We start from the raw sequence: 14425 nt of genomic DNA on the forward strand, positions 1-14425 counted from the left end.
AAAGTATATAGTTGGAACAAATAAATTTGAAGCAAATAATGTTTAAAGTCTTTTTATTTATATTGAAAAATAAATATGTATGTATGGTTGGATGTATGTATGTACTTCAATTTAATTTTAACTTAAATAGAAATTTGCACAAAAAACATCAATACAATTGTTTTTATTCCACACATGACATTTCTACATTAGTAAGAAGCGTTCTGGAATACAGCTGTTAAATAAATAAATATGTATATTTTTTTTTTGTGTTTCTAATAGTTTTATTTATAAAAAAATTAATATATTCATAGAAACAACTGCATATAATACAAAAAATTACTTTCGTTTATAACACATAAAATATTTTTCGTAGATCCACAATATGCATGCATTTAACTATTATGGGTCTTAATTTAAATCTAAGACGATTAAGCTCGACTGACTTTCTATTTAAAGCACGATGGAGTCCAAACTTAACTGAATTTGAAATAAAAGAAAAAAAAATAATCGGCCCAAATTTAACTCTAGCTCCCATACAAGGGACACTTCAGAAAATGGCTTTACGTTCGCAACAGACTTCAAAATTCTAAAACAGTTATGAATTCGGCATAAACATGAACCAAAATAACTACCAAGTTTCATGAGGATTATAGACATTTCCCATCATACAAAAACGTCTCAAAATAGTGGTATTAAGATAAATTCGACAAAAGTGACTAGTCAAAAGAAATAAATCGCTCTTTAAAATGCTAGACAGCTCCTTCTATAACTGATCGAATGTCCTACTAAAGACCATATCCAATAAATCACATTGATGTTCCCATTAATCCCGATATCTAATACAATGTAGTGTAAATCTAAAAAAAATCATTAAACTGTGGAAATAAATGAAAAAAGAATCGATCCATGAAGCCTTACTTTTCTATGGATCGGCTGCTTTGATAGTATATAAAATTCGCCATAGACGGATATAAGGTTATTACTTGTTTCACCCTAGTTTTCAGTTAATAACAAATCATTTTAACAGTTTATCTTAGCTTTTCAAGACGTAAATATATACAATTAACACCGGTCAAATACATTAAACAAATATTTTAAATTTGGAGAATTGAATAAATCATTATTTGAGATGTTATTTAATGTAAAATTAATTTTCTTGTAAATTAGATTGAACTCTCGATTACATTAAATAGATGTATTTATAACTCTTTTTCATAAAAGTAATTTAAAAAAATTATTTGGAAATTAGTAATAGTAAATTGTGCTAATCTAAACAGTTGGTTGACAAATTAAAAATTTATTTTATATTAAAATGTTAGTATTTTTTTTGCTATTTGACTGAAATTTCATGAATATCATTAGTATTTGTCAATAAAGTAGAGGTACATATATTGATTTTTTCATAAGGTGTATACTAATATATATAATGGTTCCTTATTAGAAACTAAGATGATCTAGCAATGTTCATCTATCTGTTGACAACAGGAAAGGTCCTAAAAGATGGAACAAAAAAAATTACCTAAAATGTTCCCTATTGATAATTTTTGTCTGATATTGAAATCAGACAATAGTACATTCTTATATATGTGAGCTGATATAAATGGATTTCAAATGTTTTATACATGTAAACAATTTCATAAAAGTTTCTCATATATAAAAATTTCTGTATATAATTTATATGGGAGGTTTTAAACCTCCCGCCCATTTTCGGCTCACAATTTCACATAGATATTAAAGTTCTTTGTGCTAAATTTTAAGATTATAGCTTTAATAGTTTGCCAGATAAACGAGTTTATGTTAGTACTGCCATTTTTGTCATAAATATTCATATTTACACTTAAGTGGTTAAGACAAAATTTGACAACTCTAACTCTTATATTTTCTCAAATATAATAATTTATTTCTAGTCTAGTGGGAGGTGCCACGCCCACTATAGCTAGGCCATCCATTTTGTCCCCATATGTTCATATGGATGTCAATGCTGTCCATACAAAATTTAAAGGCTCTAGCTATTGCAGTTTTTGAGATATGCGACTTTTAATACTCTTTAGTTTGTGGGCGTGGCACCTCGCCCACTTAAAATTTTGAAATAAAAAGTAGCCTATAGCTCCTTCCACACATGTCAGTAAAATCGGTTCAGCCGTTTAGCACTCTATAGACTTCAAACAAACAAATAAACACACATTCATTTTTATGTATGGGGAATTTCGTGTCCCAATTTAAAAAATCGATGTCTTCTTCAGCTCTATCGGTCAAGAACTGCCGGAGTAAGAGGAGATCAAAGTTGGACATTTTGGTCATACAGGGTTTTATTGAAATGATTGTAACTTTTCAGCTATTGGTCCTAACAAAAATTGGTCCTACTCTTTTGGACTGAGTAATCACAAAGCACTTAAAGGCAATGGTTTAAGCTTTCTTTTGAGCAAAAAAATAGAACAAAAATGTCCATTTTGAAAAAATTGGGGAAAATCAAGTGCTAAATATTGAAAAAAAATTATGCTTGAGTTAAAAAATAATTTTCGAATATATATCCCACTACTCGCATCCCATTATTGGACTATAAAGCCCTTCAAGGAAATTGTATAAGCTTTCTTTGAAGCAAAAAAAAAAACAAAAAGGCCCATTTTGAAAAAAAAAAATTAATTTAAAAAAAAAAGCTTTCTTTGAAGCAAAAGACAAAAAAGGGCCCATTTTGAAAAAAAAAATTAAGAAATTTTTGGAAAGAATGAATAAATAGCTATCTGAACTCCTTTGGACAATTTTTGCTAGGACCAATAGGTGAAAAGTTACATTTGAATAAAAAATCATTTGAATAAAACTCTATATGACCAAAATGTCCAACTTTGACCCCCTCTAAGTCCGGCAGTTCTTGACCGATAAAGCTAAAAATTTGTGTCCGACCTACTATCCAATAGTAATAACCTTGGTGCAAATTTCGTGAAAATCGATTTTTTGAGTTCGATCACTTGACATATATAGAAAAAATTCTTCTCCAAATTTTATGAGGATCTATATTTGGCCCAAACTCCTCATTTAGAAAATTATTTTTTATTTATAAATTGCTTAAATACATCAGAACAACATAAATGTTTTAAATTAAAAATAAATAATTTTTAAAATATACTCATAACTGGTGTAGGGTTATGATATGGTTGGCCATGTCCGACTATATTTTCTTATTTGTTTTTCAATAAGGTTTGTATGTGATATAAATTTTATTTCTATGTTCACTGGATTAAAAAAAATAGATAAACGCTACAGAATTTTAAAAAGGGATTAGACGTCTGTCCGCTTATTTTGTAATAAATAAAGATTTAAATTTAGAAAAATTCCTCGCTGACCAAACATTTTTTTGAAATGGATCTCAAAAATTCCACAATTTTTGGCTGATTACGGGAAAAATAATAATTTTACTTTATTAAAGTTTTACATAGATTTAAATTAAGTTATTAACGAAAATTAATTTATCATAAACTTTATTAAATTTTACCAAAATGGCATTTATTGTTTTTCGAAATATAAATCAAATTTTATTTGAATTTTTCGAAGCCAAAGTATTATTTACAAAGAGAGCACGACAAACAAGTAATTGTGTATTTCAATTAAACTTGTAATCTTTTTATTAGCTTTTACCGAGAAAAGTAACAAACAACAAAAAAAGTGACATTTACATTTATACATTTAGGATATTATTTGCAATACATACTTTATTAAATTCGTTTAGTTTTATATTATAAAAGAAATAAATAAATAAAAAATAAATAAACAAAATGGTCACATAAATAATTACATTATTAAATTATGCCTTTTCTTGTACTTTTATAATTATAAAAGAAATAAATAAATAAAAAATAAATAAACAAAATGCTCACATAAATAATTACATTTTCATGTACCTGCTAAAACAAATGACTTAAGAAACTAACCAACATTAAAGCAAAATTATTTGCCTGATTATAGCCAATAATTGGTACCATCTTGCGAAAAACGCGCACAAATCCACGGCGGACAAAACTATAGAACCAACGAAACATTGAGGTTTTTAGCTATTTAATGCGTTTGCTAATGGTGTCCAGGTAGTTGTAGCCATTGTATGCCTTGCTTGTGCTCCAGTCTTTTGAATAGTAATTGCTGCCAACCTCATGAGGACCATTCCCAGCAGCGCTGTAGTAGGAGCCAGGAAAGCTGCTGCCAACGAACTGGGAATAATCTGAACATGTGCATTATCATCCATAGAAAGGAAATCATTGTAAGAAAAATTAAATCACATAGAAAATATTTACGTCGTTACACAATTTAGTATAGGAACTTACCAGATGGATCGGAATCGTAAACATGTGAATGATGTTGCACTAACTGAGGATGTATCTTACACAAAGTTTTAAATTTCAAATAGTGTATTAGCCAGCCAACACCACCCACTAGTAGAACATTTAGGCCCAGCACTCCCAACAGTAAAGTCACAACAGTCATTTTTAAATGGGCAATTTTCATCAGTATTATTAGTGGCAATATAATCAACCATTTACGTTTTCTTTTCTCATGCAAACCGCGTGATTCTGTGTTAAAAATTGTCATTTACAAAGTTTTAAATCCTTGTTTCTATAAATTCTTTAATTTTGTTCGAAAATTTTACCTGTTTCGCCGGTGGTAATACGTGCTCCACTATCACTTGTCAACATCAATTGTATGCCATGATTTTTTCCAAAAGTTTCGGCTGCACGTTTTAGAAATTTAACAATATGTGTTATTTCATTATCACCTTGAAGAAATAAATGAATAAAATTGGCATTAGAGTTAATGTGGTCATATGTATATAAATAATATTTTAAATTAGTCTTGCGATTTATAAGAAAACTTCACATTTACACTGTGAAGTGTATGCCGACCTTGCATTTTCTTCGTAGGTCAAACAATTCAAAATTTTCGATTTTGTATAAACAAATTTTAAATTTAGTTTAGAGTAAATATCGAAAAATTTAATGAAAACGGAAAAATTTTTAACGCTCGTAAAATACTTTTTCTATGCAATTTTTAAACCGATTTAAACTTTTCAGAAATTGTTTAAAAGTTATAACCCTATAATGTTGTAATCAATTCCCTAAAGACCACAATATATTATAAAATCTTATATCTTCTTTCAAATCTTGAAATGAATTTACAAATATTCTCATTGCGAGAAAAAATATGCGTTTTTACACCCACCATCAAAAAAGATGGGGGGTATATTGATTTTGTCATTCCGTTTGTAACACATCGACCCACAAAAGTATTTATATATTCTATGTCCTTATTAAATTCTAAGACGATCTAGCCATATCTGTCCGTCTGTCTGCCTGTCTGTTGAAAGTACGATAGAGTCCGAACGGAAAGAGTTAGAGACTTGAAATTTTCCAAAAATATTTTTTATAGGTAAGGTTTGTTTGGGTATATCGGCAAAATGGGCAATATCGGTCCACGTTTTCAAATAGCCCCCATACAAATGGTTCCCCGAAAAACAGCTTTAACAGTCATAACTGTTTTAAGAATGCGAGTATAGCGATAAAATTCGACATAAATAAGTTTTATATGAGCCAAATTCTCTCTACCAAATTTTATGAGGATCGGTCAATAATTGACCCTCCATATATGGTCCCCTCCAAAATATTACGTTAACGCCCATTACTGGCTTAAAAATACGAGTCTAGCGCTATCTACCGAATTTTATCGATCCACAATTGACTTCGAAATAATTAAGTTTCTTGCGAGCACAAATCTCTCTACCGAATTTTATGAGAATCGGTCCTTGATTGACCCTACCCCCCATATATGGCCCTCTTCAGAAAATAACTTTAACGCACATTACTGGCTTGAAAATGCGAGTATAGCTATGAAATTCGATATACAGAAGTAAGTTTCTTACAAGCCAAAATCTCTCTTCCGAATTTTATAATTGACCCTAATGCCCATGTACTATGTTCATCTGTTTAAAAGTTGGACCAAAATATTTTGTTTTTAAAAATTAATATTTTGTTAATCCGAAAGGAGGGATATGTCCATATTTGACTTAAGCCCTATTGCAAATATCAACCTAATGTTCACATGGGTTAATGGTGGGTATATAAGATTCGGCATAGTCGAATATGTGTTATATTACTTGTTATTAGTAAAATCTCCACTCTAAAACTTGTGCCCATGAAATAACAAATCTGTTTGATCCTGATAAATACTTTCAAACAAAAATTTTTTTTGACAACAATAATTTGTCCTGATGAATTAATCACTTTTTCAAATGTTGTAGAGTATTGATCTACATATGTATAACAACTGAAGTCCATACATATGTATATGGAACCACCTTCTGTAGTCCGCTTTAATTTCGCTACACATGTTTTGAAATTGGGTTTACATATAATATACGTTATAGCCAAATACAACAGACTTATTTTTTTAATATACAATATAAACGAAAATTGGATATTAGCCTTAATATTATAACTCACATGTTTTAGTTATTTGGATATACATATGTGTACGATTTGGCGCAACCGAATATAACATTCATAGTTATTAATTTTTAAATTAATTTAATATTCATTAAAAAATTTACTTATTTTGTTTTAAGTTTTGTTACTTTAAACCTTTAAATTACTTTTTTAAGTTTTTACAAAGCAATTTCCATTGAAAAACGCAATTACTTCTAAAGCCCTCAATTATGTATTAAAGGATGTCTGGCAAAATTATCCACAATTACTCGTCAACTTTTCACTGCACTAAGCCAATTCAAACTTTATAAAAGCCTTTAGAACATACTACATAGATATAATCTTTTTTTATTTTAAACACTCAAACTCACTAATACCCACCTTCTAAACTGCGTGCATCATTAAAAACAACAATTTCATCGGCCGGCTGTTCCAGTTGTATAAAACGTATTCGCCGCTTATCATCACGTAATTCACGTCCATACTCATTTGGAAAGTAGCCCATGCCATTCGTAGCCAATTTCCAAACAATTTTTGATGCTTTATATTTAATACACGACACCAGACTGCGATATTCAACGCAACGTTTTTGATTACGTGCCACATATTCATCGGTGTGCGTTAGCAAGGAACGACCGGACGAAGGACGTGATTTTTGATTAACCGTATTTGTGGTTTCATTAAATTCCGTCTTGGATGCCAATGATTTGGTAAGAATTTGTACGAATATTGTAAAAGTGATAATGGCAATAAAATTATAAGAATACGAGTTTGAGTATTTATTAAATAGATACGACATAATTTTTTTTTATTTTTATTTTTCTTTTATGTTTTCTTTTTTTCCTATTTTTATATTTCACGGATTACAATGCGTCCGTCTATAAAGATAGATTTTATTATTTTAAGACGTTTGATAACCAGCAAGGAACACAAGTAACAAATGGCATGAAAATTGTTTGATCAACTGCTTTTATTAGAAAAATCTTCACATGATTGTGTGTTAGATGAAATCGTAATAAGATTCATTTCGATAAGAGTTTAGAAAATGTGTGACCAACTACAAAAAGTTTCAGAAATATGTTATTGAAAAATGTTCAACCATATACATTTTACTCATTCTATTATAGAATACATTTTACTCATTCTATTATAGAATTACTTCTGCCTTAAAGTGTTAAAGTGTTGTGATTTGGGTTTCCAAGTTTTTAATGTAGACCTTAGACTCGTTTTATCTCCCGATTTAGAGTTTACTTGTAGGTCAAATTATGAGGAGATATCGAAGTTCTAAACTAATTTCAAGTTCGTATCAGAAAGATAATTAAGTATAGATTTCAAATTGAGGATCGAATGTTTAAACCTTTATTTCTGAATCGTCAAAGATTCTCGGCGCTGGAGTATTTCAGCTGCACATCAAACAAACATACCCAGCAAACTCTTTACTTGTCCGGTAAGTAGGCAAGTACTATTGGAGCAAAGTATAAGAACTTACTTTTTACACAAATGTAAAAATCAATATTTTTTTAAAGAACTTCTAATATCGACTAGGATTAGAACCACTAAGTTATTCCTTATTAAACTTAAGCTCTTCACAATTGGCTACAAATGCTATTCAAAACAAGTAAGAAATTATAGTCGGGCGAGGCCGACCATATAATACCCTATACCAGTTATAATGTGATTTAGTTTTCACAATACAGCATTTATGTGGAATTGTACCTTGACTCAGATATACTTAAGCCATTTGTTGAATAAAATTGTGAACATTTAAGTCATATTGTGAAGGGGACTTTGTATAGGGGCTAGGGTCAAATGAGGCGCTATAATTATAAAATTCATTAGGTTCATCATGGCTAGTATATAATAGGTAAAATAATGGACCGATGTTAACCATTTTCAATAAGCTTCGTCTCTGGTATAATAGAAGATCATGTGCCAAATTTCATTGAATTATCTTCAATATTGCGACCTGTAGTTTGATTACAAGGTTTACATGGACGGACGGACATAGCTAAATCGACTCAGAAAATGATTCTAAACCAATTGGTATACTTTTAGGTGGGTATAGGACCAATATTATTGTGCGTTACAAACATCAGCACAAACCCAATATACCCTCCCCACTAAAGTGGTGCAGGGTATAAAAATTACTTAATGTTATCGACAACGACCATTCATTACCAAGTAATGTATGAAATAACTACATTACTCATTACCAAAATTTGAAAATATTTTACTGGTTAGTTGGTCACATTAATCATGAACATTGTAATGAAGAGACCAGTCAGCTAGCCAGCATACAGCCTAAACACATTATGCAGCGAACAGTAAACAATAATCCAAACATATTCATCCAGCAGCCAACAACATCTCTTTTGTTTTAACTGCATACATTGTTATACTCACAGTTCGTTGGTTGATTGGACATACATACAGCCGGCCAGTCTTCCAGTTTGTCTATTGGTTGTTTGACTAGTTGTTACTCGTACATTTTCATTATCATTTTACTTTTATTATATTGTTCATCTAAAGTGAATTTTCTGGGTCAGTAGTGAGAAAGAAATGATTTTTTTTTTTTCAAAAAAGCGGCATTATATAAATTACTATGCTTTTATTTTCAATAGAGCAATAACAAATAATCGTAGCACATACAAAAACCGTGGACGATAAATAGTTAGAGAACCTAAATCATAAGATACCAACCGACAAATACACAACATTTAATGACATCCATATCACCTTTAAAATACCATGACACTTGCAAAACATCCGTTCCATCTCTTCGATCTATGCAGTTAGTTGTAAATTATTCCTAATAATAATTCCTTTTGATTGTTTTTCAAAACTAAGTAAGTTCACTTTGAACAATGAAACTAAAGAAGTAATGATAGTGTTGATTGATTGGTTGGCCTGCAGTTAATACATCCTAAGAATTATGGTTATTAGACAGCATATACACTGTGTATGTTTATCACAAATGACTGTTCTTGTAGTGAGCAGATTATTGGCTACAGCAAACACTTTATCACCATCAATTATTTTGTTTTTTTTTTCATTTGTTTTTTTATACTTTTGATTATTTGACTAATTTCTAGTTTCCATATCTTTCTCCTCAGTCGTGTGATTACTGTCTTTAATGTCCATCTGTCATATGTGATAATTGCTGATGCTATTGCAGTAATTGCCATTGTGACTGAAAGTGTTTTGTTTTTTATTCCAAGATAACTTTTTTTGTGTCTATAGTCTGTCCATTGTAACATTTAGAACCCATGCGTTTGTTATTATTTCAATGAAAAATTCATATTTTCAACACGTTTTCTTTTAAAGTTAAAGCGAAAGTTTAATCTTTATCTATCTTTTTTTCTCCATCTCTCATTTTACTTATATATTTGTCGCTTTTATTTTTTGAAGGAAATGTGATTTTTTTTAATAGATTTTAATTTGCATTGTTTTAAATTTTTCAAATCATTATGTATGGAAGATTTTGTTAGTTAATTGATTTTTGCAATCATTTATTAAAAATATTTCAATTATTATTTATTATTAAATTGAAAGTTTTGCTACAATTATAAAAAAGAAAATTTAAAATTTTTAAATATATAAGATCACTCTTTTGTATATGAAGATTACAGAGAATATGTTTTTCATTAATGCATTCAGTTTGTTATTGAAAATGGACAGCGGTCAACTACTATATAAGATCCCCTTTGAAAATGACTAACGATCACTTCTCGCTTAAAGCCAACATCACTCATGACGATTGGTTCATAATTGAAACTACTTTCGCATAAGATCCTCTTCTTGTCATTAGGGACAACTCGATTTAAAACAACCAATTAATGTCACTGATATTCCTATTATTAAATCTTTAGATGCCGACCATTAATATTTAGAAATTGAGAAACTTCAAAAAAAATTATAATTATAAATTTTTGGCAAGTTTTAGCCATTATATTTTAACATTTATACATAACATTTTCATAACTGTTTACTTACTAAGTTTTACCCAAAAAATATTTTTGTCGATTCCAGAAAGAAATGAAATATTTGTAAAATTATTGTCGATATTAGGTATTTGAAATTTTCTGAAAAATTGCACAATTTGGAACTTAAGAAAAATATAAATAAAATCTCTTATTTACAAGCCAGTAGTGAGCGTTAAAGTCATTTTCTGAGGGGGCCTTATATAAAGGGTAAGTTATAGGGTGATCGACTCGATTTTTCAACCGGTTTTAAAACCGGTTTTTTCTGCTTTACCAGTATCGATTTTTTCTAAATGTTGATTTTTCGAATATCGAATAACCCGATTTTTTCACTTTTTAAAAACCGGTTTCGAATACTTTTATTTGCTTTGTATTCAAAGATTATTTAAATGAAATTTTGAAGTAAATAATACAGCCCGTTTAAATTTTAAAAATATTCGAGTCCAGGAACTAGGATACATTTTTCTAAAGCACCATTTGTTAAACTTTTTTGATTTTCCTAACTAATTAAAACATTTTATTTGTAAAATTGATAACTGTTTAATAAAATTTTATTAATCTTAAGATTATATTCGAATTACAATAATTAATTTACCGCTGCAATATTATGGAAGTGTTGGAATGCCTATGAAAATTTCCTAAAAGGGCTTTAGAATAAGCTAGGATTACATAGTACCTTATATTTAACAGAAGTGTCCACTTTTTCCTAATTTTTTTTATATTAAAGAAATAATGTAAATCAGACGACTAGATCTAAAGTTATAATCTGTTAAACTGTTAATAATCATTTCGGGCCATGTTTTATTAATCAAATTTAAACATAAACATTAATTTCTTCAAATTAACATATATTTTTTATTTATTATGAAAAACCGGTTAACCGGTTTTTTCTGAATTTGAAAAATATCAACCGGTTTTTTTGAAATGTCAACTATTCGAACTATTCGAAAACCGGTTTTTGAAAAATGTCGAATAATCGATCACCCTAGTAAGTTATGAACCGATCCTTATAAAATTCGGTAGATAGATTTTTGCTCGTAAGAGACTCGTATTTTTAAGCTAGTAATGGGCGTTAGAGTAATTTTTTGGAGGGGACAGGGTCAATTATGGACCGATCCTCATGAAATTTGGTAGAGAGAATTTTGCTGGTATTATTTGTGTCGAATTTCATCGATATGCTCTCATTTGTAAAACATTTATGACTGTTAAAGCTGTTTTTCGGGGGCCAGTTGTATGGGGGCTATACGAAAACGTGAACCGATATTGCCCATTTTCAATACCAAACAAACCTTATCTATAAGAAATATATCTCTAGCTCTTTCCGTTCGGACTCCATTATGCTTTAAACAGACAGACGGACGGACGGACAGACATGGCTAGATCGTCTTAGAATTTAATGTGGGTCTATGATCAATATTTCGATGTGTTAAAAACGTAATGACAAAATCAATATAGGGCCATATTATTTATCTCTTAATTCCAGCTAACACCAAAACAAAAATGTTGTGTTCAGTGGTCTAAAATTTTAGTAGGAAAAATCAACATATAATATACATATCGAACGTTTCTAGAAAACGATTTTGAATGTTTTATAAAATTTTTAAATAACTTTTAAATAAATCAAGTGATTTGAAAAAGGAAACCAGATTTAGATAGAAAAGGTTAATATGTTTTTAAATCTAAATTTTAAGTTTTTTCTTATCAAATATTCCTAAAAAAAAGACTTTTAGTTTTGACTTTAAAAGCAAAAAATCCCTATCACACCGAAAATAGATATAACGAAATGGAAGAATGTCATTATTATTTATTTTTTTATATATTTTACATATTAGAATTAGAAATCCCAAATACTGGGATTTCCCGAATAACATCCCTAATTGTTCTACACTAGTCCTATTACTGATGACCACCCTAAGCTTATCCTTATTTCACTTTATACAAACTGACTTAAAAATGCAATACAATTGTAAAATATGATTAATATCTTCAAGCATTAATATGTATACTTTAATTTATTAAAATATGTATTCATTTAGTATTTTCATTAACAAATATTGAACGTATAAAGTTTATTTATTTGATGTTTATGATGTTCATAATTATAGATGCCAACAAAGTAAATCCACTTGTTGTAATTCCACTTATAACTGGCGAATGAAATGAATTGGAATTCATGAATTGGATTTTTTTTAACAAACTAAAACCGGCACAATTAAATCATTTTGTTTTTTTAAGTTTAGTTTTGTATCAAAACAAATACAAACATTTAATTGTCTCGAAACACTATAATTTTATATGTATTTTCCACATATTACTACGATTGTTCATAACATAACAAGACAGTCTAGTAAAAAATAGTCTGTTTCGTCTGAAATTTATTTAACGAATGTCAATGTTAATTTTAAAAATATCTAAAAGAATAATTTCGCAAAAGTATATATATACATTTTTATTGGGCTTTATTGGGTTTTTATATAAAAATAAAAAAATATTGTAAGATTAAAATTTAAACTTCAACATCAAAAAAAAAGAACAAAAAAAGAAAAACTATAGAACCTGATGATGCAGATGCTCTTACCAAAATGCTATAAAGATATCATTCCTTAAATTCACTGTATTTTTCAATATCAATGCTGGACATTATTTAGCTGTTGTTAATAATTTTCTATCTCGTAGTCACATCTTAAAACAATAATCTAAGAGAGAGAAAAAAAAAACAAAATAAATTTCACTGATTGATTGCATTATTAAAAAAAAAAAGAATATAGTTTGTTACTAATAATAATTTATTTTCGTTTTTTATTCGATTTATAAATTTATTGTTTGTATGTTATTTTTACTACATGGAATTCATATTAAGATTTGTGAAAAATACTTGTGAAACGAATAAAAATGAAATGAATTCGCTTTCTATATTTAATGGAAAATAATTTGCGTAAGAGAAAATCATGTTCAAAGTTTAATAAAAATGCAAATGTATAGAATAAAATATTAAATCAATAAAAAATAAGTGTTACGCATTTTAGAATGTAAGTATTACATGACTAGACACTATATAGAAAGTAATATTTAAATCACAATCCTTAATTGGGTTTTTCGAATGAAGGATATTATAACTTATAATTCTCGCTCAAAGTATGTTTTGTTAATAGTTATTAAGTTTCCTTAGAAAGGGGATGTTAATAGTTATTAAGTTTCCTTAGAAAAAGCAAGTTAATATGTATGTGATCTTAATATAAATAGACTTTTCTTGAAAACTGGAAACTTTTATAAATTTTTTTATACCTGTTATCTCACACAAATAATATATATTTTATGAAAATGTGAAAAATTGAAAACCTTTAGAAATGTTTTAATATTCAATTTTAGAAGAAGAATAATATAAAATAAAGGGAAATAAATATGCAATTAAAAAAAATATTCTATCTATGAAATCTGCTATTCAAGGACTACAAAAAAGCTATAAATTACACAAGCCAACAAAAAGTTAAAAGAGTCGGAACATTGTTAGACTTTTAATTATGTACTTAAAAATGTTAAATTATTTATAAAATAAATTTTTGAGATTTCGAACCGAAAAAAGTTTTGTCTCCATCTACAGATAACGATAATCTAAAAGTTTTTGGGTTAATTTCGAATATTATTTAAATATTAAGCAATTCAAAGCGTCTTGGGAAGTTTAGGAACGACTTCAATATCAAGGTATGTTGAGGAAGAAATAGAATATAGTGTCCAGCAGTACGAATGCCCGTTATTACGAATTTTCAATAATCCGAATGTGAACTACGACAAATATATATAGTATATATAAACTATTGAGGTTGTGTCGACAGATTTTTCAAATTTAACTTTTTGATGTCAATTTAAAAAAAAAAAACTGAAATCGGTTGAAAATGTAAAAGTTATTGAAAGGGCATAAGTTCAAAAACTGTATCTCAAAATATCTTCAAGATATCTTCGTTATTATACTCTACACCACCTTAGTGGGGAGTGGTGTTT

The 14425-nt window shown here is 28.6% G+C and overlaps 1 protein-coding gene across 1 annotated transcript; it reads right to left on the bottom strand.

Annotated features, from left to right (window-relative positions):
- Window positions 1-4028: 4028 nt before the first annotated feature.
- On the bottom strand, window positions 4029-7245 carry LOC119603317. Its single transcript, XM_037955322.1, has 4 exons — window positions 6828-7245; window positions 4619-4744; window positions 4296-4541; window positions 4029-4192 (listed from the first exon to the last, which is right to left on the bottom strand). The coding sequence occupies exons 1-4, from the start codon at window positions 7243-7245 to the stop codon at window positions 4029-4031; spliced, it is 954 nt and encodes a 317-aa protein (XP_037811250.1).
- Window positions 7246-14425: the final 7180 nt, after the last annotated feature.

This window comes from Lucilia sericata, unplaced genomic scaffold (assembly GCF_015586225.1).
Source record: "Lucilia sericata isolate MDLA Ls3-8-SP2 unplaced genomic scaffold, ASM1558622v1 Contig000292F_arrow, whole genome shotgun sequence".
In the NCBI taxonomy this organism is placed as follows: domain Eukaryota; kingdom Metazoa; phylum Arthropoda; class Insecta; order Diptera; family Calliphoridae; genus Lucilia; species Lucilia sericata.